This window comes from Silene latifolia, chromosome 8 (assembly GCF_048544455.1).
Source record: "Silene latifolia isolate original U9 population chromosome 8, ASM4854445v1, whole genome shotgun sequence".
NCBI classification, from domain to species: Eukaryota; Viridiplantae; Streptophyta; class Magnoliopsida; order Caryophyllales; family Caryophyllaceae; genus Silene; species Silene latifolia.
In genome coordinates, this window is record NC_133533.1 from 10,730,319 (window position 1) to 10,739,488 (window position 9,170).

The 9,170-nt window shown below is 37.2% G+C and overlaps 1 protein-coding gene across 1 annotated transcript; it reads left to right on the forward strand.

The window, feature by feature from the left end:
* Positions 1-5,111: 5,111 nt before the first annotated feature.
* LOC141594648 (uncharacterized) lies at positions 5,112-6,191 on the forward strand. Its single transcript, XM_074414651.1, has one exon. It carries the CDS (start codon positions 5,112-5,114, stop codon positions 6,189-6,191), a length of 1,080 nt encoding a protein of 359 aa, XP_074270752.1.
* The last annotated feature ends 2,979 nt before the right edge of the window (positions 6,192-9,170 follow it).

Below are 9,170 nucleotides of genomic sequence, written 5' to 3' on the forward strand. Positions count from 1 at the left end.
ATAGTTTACATTTCTATTTTGGGTATGTTTTATACTCTCTACTTTATCTTTAAAAAAATATTAAAATCAATTCCCCTCTCTTTGTACCTTGGTCTTTGTGTATTTATATGAAGAATATGTAAACATTTTATTGAGACAAATGTAATATTTAGTTATTGGAATATTTGGTTATTCTCTAAGATATAAAGATACATCTATGTACTAGACATGCAACTTTAATGACTCAAATCTTCATAGTTCATACATGTACATGGGGATAGTGATGGGTTCTCAGATACAAAAATTTATTTCGTGTTTAAGCGGAGACAATATCCATTGAGGTCATGCTTTGCCATGACGATAAATAAAGGCAAGGGGCAGTTACTTAATCATGTTGAAATTTATATGTTGGAACTCAGATTTTAGTCATGGTTAGCTTTAAGTAACAACGTCAAAAACAACATCACCAAGGGATGAATGCTCTACATTGATGATAAGGAACAAGTATACCAGTGCCACACGAAAGATATTGTTTACAAAGAAATTTTCACACATCTACCAATTAGGTGTCATATTATATATTTTGCATGAAGTTTATAGGGAATTACCAGTCTTAATTGTAAATTATGAAAACAAATTTTATTGGTTAAAGATATAACAAATTCTCCAAACATGCTACATATATGATTGAGATACCTGTTATTTTGCGTGCCACCATTCAACTTTTACACCGTCTTATGCTTACAAAGTCGAATATATGGGTAGATGGTGTAGGTTAATCTAATTTGTGAATCACATAAAGGTTAGCTTTAGTTATCACATGTTTATTTTGGAGGAATTAAACCACATTTTTGGCAATACCGTTTTATGTTAACTAAAAACAGATGGTGTATGTCTACAACAATAAAAATAGGTAACTACATAATTGAATAATACAACTGTCTCTTTGGATGTTATATAACTGATATAATTAATACCAAAGAGAGTACCTTTTACGTTACAGGGACTGAAGATCCACCAGTAATCAACTAAACCAACCCGAAGTTTTGTGCGTTCGAATTTTTTACATAGTTCGACTTTTTTTTTTATTAACCAGTTAAGTTGACTTCTGCTACCAAACCATGACAATGTAAACCAATGTTTACAATATGTTGTTCAACAAATTCTTGGAACATTCAACATGCATATTGTTAAAGATAATCCTATTGGGAGCCTCGTGCATCGCACGGGCTTTCCAACTAGTAAGTTATTTAAAGTGAAATTAAACCCATTACCCAAAATCTCATGAGAAATTCAATATACCATATATAAAAAGTAAAATTAATTATACTTTTTACAAGATATACAATCAAAATTACAAAAAAGATTAACAAATGAAATCATAATCTAAAAGGAATTAACATCAACTAGACAAGATTTTATATTATTTTACAAAAAAATATTTAAATTTTATAAAACAACTAAATATTTTTCCTAAAATTGTTAACAATTATTTAAAAGTTATTATGTAATTTTTCTTTTTGAAAAAAACCTGAATACTCTAAAAATATATACGCTTGGTTTTAGTTGTCTAAAGTTTTTTTAGGTAACAAAGAAATGTTTTGATAAAAAAACGTTTTTTTCTCAAAAAATATAAAAAATAAATAAAAAAAAGTCGGTTTTTCAAAATTTATAAACATAATTTTATTTACATTTAAAACCCAATATTTTACAAAAAATAAAACAAAATATACTCCCTCCTATTCTAAATAACTCTCCCTATTTCCTTTTCGTCTATTCACAATACTCTCCCTATTTCCTTATTTGGTAAAGTTTTTTGTTATGAAATGACCATCTTACCCTTACTACTTTTCAATAATTACCACCCAACCCACCCTTAACCCATCCTATTATAACACTAACCCAGCCCACTAATCTAACAATCCACTAATCTAACCCAGTCCACCCACACTTAACCCTAATTACTCCCGCCTTATATTTTCCGTCCCCTAGTAGAAAACCCTAGCTTTCTCTCTCTTCCGCCATTATCCTCCCTCTCATAACCTCTCTTCCGCCGTTATCTTACCTTCTTATCTTGATCAATCACTAATTTCTTCATCTTATCTTCATCTTTGTCACCATATAATCAATCTATATCATCATCTACATCATTACCATCGATTAAATTCAAAAAAAACATGAAAAAAATTGGGGCTTTTTCGTCTGAAATTGATCTGCGTTATATGGAGAAGTTATATGAAGATTTATATATGGGTGATGAGGAAATGGAGATGAAAGATGACGAAGTTGATGTTGGATTGATTGACGAGGTTGTTGCATGTGCTTCTGATGTTGTTCATTTGACAGTTGGGGATGAGGAGAGGGTGAGGAAGCAAGAAGTGAGGAGAGAAAATGAGAGAAAGGCTAACGGGTGGTTAGCAAGGCGTAAAAATGATGAGAGTAGAAGACGGTTTATGGAGGATCTATGTAAATATTGGCCTCAGTTTGAAGTTTTAATGGAGTATGAAGTTGAGGAGATTGCAAGTGATAAGGTATCTGAGATTGCATGTTGTTCAGATGTTGAATGTTCCAAGAATGGTTGATTACAAAATATTGTTAAAGATAATCCTATTGGGGTTCTTTAACATGCATATTGTTAAAGATAATCCAGTTGCTATACGAGAAAGCCCGTTGATTACAAAATGGTTTATTGGGGTTCTTTCAAAATATTGGCCTGGTTTTGCTTGATTTACAGGAAGATGAAGGGCAAGGGAGGTCGATTTCTTGATCTTTATCTCTAATTAATTACTGTTTTTTTTTTATGTTTGAATGGACTAGTGATGATAACTGTTTTCGAAAAAAAATTGACTTTCATCTAAATGAAACTGCCCAATGATCACTTGTTGAGGGTAGTGTTTAGCCTTCAACGTTGATGTACACGCACTACGCCACCACCATTTGTTGTGAAGAGGCTGTGCATGTACAACAATATTGAGAGTATTGTTTACTAAAGCTTATTGACTGAATTGCTCATGTTTCATGTTAATATCCATAGTGCCATAGACCGAATAATAGAAAAGTAGTGCAAAGTTCAAAATGAAATGCTTCAACAGACTTTACAAAATGTGTTTTTGCTTGATTCATGCTTGCTTTTGCTGGTTTGTTTGCTGTTTCTGCATAATTCTTTGCTGTTTCCACATTCTTCTTTGCTTTTTCTGCTTGATTGTTTGCTGCTACTACTGGAATATTTACTGTGTTTTCTCCTTTCTTCATCTGCGAATATGCTGACAGTGAGTACACATCTAGTCTTTGACATACAAAAACTGTCCAAAATTTGTCAAAATGTTGTGGTTGCTGGATTGTTTACTCAGTAATGTTACCAACAGGAGCATTGTTCCCTGTTGGTTCATTACTACCCTGCCTATGTTCAGTAATGTTACCAACAGGTGCATTGTCTCCTGTTGGGTCATTACTAGTTCCACTGCTGCTTGCTATATCCCCTGCATTCTCTGATAATCTGCTTAATGAATTCACCAATTCACTTATGGTGGTTGCATCACCAACATTCTGAACATATTGTATGCATTCTTTCACTAAATCCATGTTAGCATTAAGATATTCAGGAAGTAAACCAGCTGCTGCTAGTTTAGTTTTGTGCATATGTAGCACAGGATAATCTATGCCACCTTTTTTTTTCATAATTTCAAGCATACATGCCTGCAATGTAATCCAAACATATTTGAGTTTGAGTGGCTCTTGTTCTATATATGCAGTCACTGTGTTTTGAATAAGTTCATCCAACTTGATTGCTTTTTTTTTGTTGGAGTGATTGTATTGATCTAAAAAATCCCAAATCCAAGACATTTAAGTCTGGTGAATTGGGTGTCTGATAAACCAATTCAATACGCCAACCATCTGCTGTTGTTGCCTTCTTAAAATCAGGATCATCATTGTTAATATGTGGTCGTGCATTATCTTATTGAATGATAACATGTTTACCTAGACATGAAGGCCATTTAGCCTTTATTGCTGGGAACACTGAGTTAATAACCATATCTCTAGTAACTTGCTTGTTTATAGACTCTATGCACTTGGTTTCAAGTGTTCCTGCTGCTCTATTTTTTGAATTTCTAACTGCTGGAACTTGGCTAACAAATGGCCAAATTCCTAACTTCCCATCAAAAATGAGATCACCATTTGCAGCATACTTTGGTCTAGAAACAACACACATGAACATTACCTTTTCAATGAATGCTTTAGATTGCACACATCTATGGGGTTCAGTTTCCCCCTTAGCCAAGTAAAACCTTGTAGATGGTTTAGTTTTAGAAAACCATTTTTCATCCATATGAATGATATTGCTTTGATCTTTGAAAACCACTCTTTTAGTTACTTCATGATATTGTAAATGTTGAAGACTAAAAATTAATCTAGCAAGTTTGTTTTTATCAGTCAAACCTGGTTTCGGTGCATTTGTGTGCCCCCTTATTTGCTTTGACATGACCCATCTTGATATGGTTGACTGGCTTACCCCTAATTGTTCAGAAAGTGAGTGTTGTGTGGTTCTCTTAAGAAGCTCAATTGACATGAGCTTCTCATTGTCTATGTAGAAAAGATCATATAAAAGATCCTACTTAATTTATTAAAGGAGTACACTTGCTTTATTAGTCTTTGTCATAGAGTCCACTACTTTTGTCCTAGGTTGTCCTTTGCATTGGTCTGTGTAAAGCTTCCTTGGTTTGTCCACTGTGTTTTCAAGACAGTGTTGTGCTTTGTCCGCTGTGTCCTCAAGTCAGTGACCAAGAATATATGTATCAGCCTGTGCACTTTCATTCACACATAAGAAATACAAAATCACATTGAATCTCCTTGAATGCTCTCAACTACTTGGTTATGCTTATTCTGAAATCATGCTCAAGTCTTCTACTTCCTGTTGCTTTAACTAAATGCAACATGGTATCAGAGCCTCAGGAATGAGGAGACTGATATCCATACCAAGGACGAGCATTTACTGAGCTTCTAACATTTACTGAGATTCAACTAACTATGTACGAATCCTTGCCTATTTAAAGATCTGCTTACTCCAAACAAAATCACACAACCATCCTCCTTTCTATCTACAATCTTACACAAAGATTTCTTCAAACAAAACAATGAGTCTCAACAACAACACAATAACAACTGATACAGCTGAAACAAATACCACCAACACAACTACTTTTTCGTCCACTGCACCATTTGTCATGGACCACTCTGACCCTCTTTACCTTCACCCAGCTGAGAGTACCCATCCTGTGGTAGTTGACACTAAGCTCTCTGGTATTGAAAACTACCTTGAGTGGAAGAGACAGATGAAAATAGCCATCTGTACAAAAAGGAAGCTGGGATTCCTGACTGGAGTGGTAAAGAGGCCTGTGAATGATCCTTTGAAGGAAGCTGCCTGGGACACTTGCAACTCTCTTCTCATCACTTGGATTATGCACAATGTTGAGAAACAGATCAAGAGATCTGTAATGTATGTAAAAACTGCAAAAGAGATCTGGGACTACTTGCAAACCCAGTTCTCTGTCAGTAATGGAGCTAGGAAATTCAGGCTAAATAGAGAACTGGATGATCTCTCTCAGGGAGACAAATCCATAAGTGAGTACTTCACTGAACTAAGAATCTTATGGCAAAGCCTTGAGGTCATGACTGACTGGCCACCTGTGACCCAAGTCACAGCTGAGATCAACACCTGGCTCACTGCTCAACACAAGGAGCAAAATGAAAGAAAACTCTTTCAGTTCTTGAATGGCCTGAATCATTCTTATGCCACCATGAGGAGTCACGTACTGATGATGTCCCCTCTTCCCTCTGTGGATGAAGCTGCTGCAATCTTTCAGCATGAAGAGGCACAAAGGAGGAACTACAAGTGTCTTGAGAAGGTGGAAAGTGACAACTTGGCTTTTTATGCTGGTCCAAAGGAATCTGAGACAACACCTACAGCACCTAAAGTTCCTACCTGTCCTCTCTGCACAAGGAAGGTCCATGCCAGGGAAAACTGGTGGAAAATAATTGGGTACCCTGATGACCATCCAGTCTCCAAGAGGTTTCCAGAGAAATCTCAATCTTATAAACTCAGAGCAGCTCAACACGGTTCAAGCAAAGCAAAGGATACAAAGCGAGAATGTACAAGGAAAGCAACACTCCTATCCAAGGTTTGGAAAGACAAAGCAAACATTCTTTGTGGGTGATGAAGACATGGGTGGCTCTATCACCTTAACCACACAACAGTTTGAGCAATTGATGAATAGCCAGAAAGGAAAAGGTACCAGCAACTATCCTGAAACTGAGGATGAGATGGAGGTAAACTTTGCAGGTATGACTCCTCTGACCTGTAACCATGTGTGGACAGCGGGCCGCCCACGGGGGCGCTTGGTGAAGGGGCTCGAAAACAAGCGTTTGCATTTTGTATGGAGTCGCCACCAATTTTTATGGGAAATTGGAACCGTTCGAATACCTCATGTCATGTCAAGACATAAAGTGAAGACATGAACACTAAGCAATCGTTACCCTTAGCATTCTATGTCTAGAATGACTCTCGTGGATGCCAATGAACACGGGTGCTCACGGAGATCTGGAGTAAGGGGTGAGGGTACGTATTAGGAAGCTCTTTTGATCGAACACCTAATCCCGCCCGCCTCGATAGCGGCCTCTACTAATGATTAGGGAAGTTATTCGTACTTGATATATCGTCGGCTATATGCATGCAATGCAACATCCATTGTTTTAATCCTAACATGTGAAGATTAAGCTAAGTCGGTAGACAATTAATTAGCACACAATTGGGTCGAAGTTGGATTTAATGCTCATTTACATGTGGAAACATACAAATGATAAATGGAATACAATAATTATAAATTACAATAATGGAAATTACATTAATTACATTGGAATAGGCGATTTATGTCGAAAATACCTTTAAAACGGATGATTTGAGAAAAAGGAATAAAAGAATAAAATAATTAAATTAAAAGAAATACGAACAAATCAGAAAGTAATAATACGGATACTAGTTGATTAATACGTAAACTAATTAAACTACATCAAGGCAGAAAAGGAGTTCAGAGACAGAACTCATCTCGAAGGCGAAGAAGCATTGCGCCCTTTGGAAGAGCGCGGCGATTCTTTGCGTCTGTTCCAAGGGTGAGTTCTGGCTGTGAAGCCGGAACTGCAAACCGTTAATGTTAATTGGTAAATTAATGGATTGATTAAATTATTTACTCGGATGGAAGTTATTAGCAGATTATTTACATATGATTGAGGTCATAAAACGGTAAAACATGGATGAGACGGAAATAAACGGATTAATTATGTGAAGGGTCGATGTTAATAAATGATTAATTAAACTAAACAAACGAACGAATTATTAACTAAACGTGATGAATTGACGACGGATTAATGACTAAACAGGTGAAAATATATCAACAATGAATCCCAGAAACTCAACATGAACGAATTGAATCTCTAAAACTCGAATTGAATTTAATGACGAAAACCCGCGAATATTGATTATAAGGGATTTAAGTCGGATTTATGACGATTAAAATATGTTAATGATGATGATTAATATACATGTGAATTATTAAACTATCATGATGAAGAATAAACGAGATAAGCAAGAGAAAACAATCAAACACGAATTACAGAGGACGGAGGAAGAAGAAAAGAAGCAGGAACTGCGGCAGCCTCACGAAGAGGCGCAGCAGGTGCTGCGCTCCTTCGAAGAGGCGCAGCGGTTGCTGCGTCTTTTCTCGACGTCTGTTTACTGGAAATCCGCAAAAAAAGGTTTTAAAGACGGTTTTAGAAATCGGTTTTAATGAGGTACTTTCGACATAAACCTTACAACGATGATTGAATAAATAAAATACAATAAATAAAAGAGAGATTAATACACCCTCAGACTTACATGTTGACGGAACGAGATGAACTAAGAAAATCGATTAGTGATGCTCGACGCGAACGCAAGGAAAGAGTGCCCTCGAAAGAGGAAAACGATTTAACAAGTTGATTAATTAGATTGATTGAGTGTAGTGGTCAAATTGGTCGGTCATGCAACGGAGAGGCTGGTACCCGGAAAGATCCGAGCTTACGTGGTCGAAGGTTCAAGCACGTAGGCGCCAATTAGTAAGAACGAAGTCTAGAATGCAAAGGGAGAAGAGAAGGGCGGACACTCGCGTGAGAAATATGAGGAACGAAGGCTCCTATTTATACTAATCACACGGAGGAATAGGGTTTCGGAGACTCTTTGGAAGTGAATCTCGGAAAGATATAAAAAAGATACGTAAATCATGCAAAGAAGGGCCTGGGAAGAGGCGCGGCGACCATCGCTGCGTCTCTTGGAAGAGGCGCAGACTTTGCGTCTATTCCCGAGGAGGTTTCTCCTCTGTTTAAGAAAGATTTCCGTGTTTAAGTTATGGTAGGACGGAATTAATTCGATTATCTTTTGAATATTACGGGATATTATTTGCCAAAAGATAAAATTTGAGAAATATGGAATAGAAATATCCGGAACATTCAGAACATTCAGACTCGGGATTTAACGGTTATCGAGAAAATGGAGACGGTTTTTGACCGGACTCAGAATGTACTCTAATTATCGCCAAAACGACCGTATCGGGACGTAGATGACAACTAAGAGGTTGACATTAATATTTGAGCAATCACTTGACGATAATCTTACGAATTGTCACAAATCGTTCGCGTATCAAACATGCGGCCCAATCATCACCGGGTGGTTTGCGAGGGTGCGAGAAACGAGGTGTCTCTGAGCCCCCACTTTGACCGAGGCTTGGACAAGGCGAAAATCAAAGTATAGCCATCAGGTCAATCGAAGATTACAACCTGACGACTATGGCGACGCGAGGCGGCTCAAGGGGTCTGAGCCAAGGACCTATCGTCGGGAACATTTTAGAGTCTGTCGACTATCGGGGAGGGTCGTTTAAAGTCCATTAGACTACGTAAGGAAGCTCGCCAGCCATAAGAAGAGACCATACCTGAGACTTCTTCTTGAGATGCTTTCGGAGGTGCATAGGAGCTAAGGTTAAGACCTAAAAGTTATATATGAATGTGCTAGGGTGTGGGACCCTAAAGGAAAGCATTGACGGGAAGGAGGCCAAATATGAGTTCCGACCTAAAGGTAACTAAGGTTTGGGTATAGGAACTTACGGGAG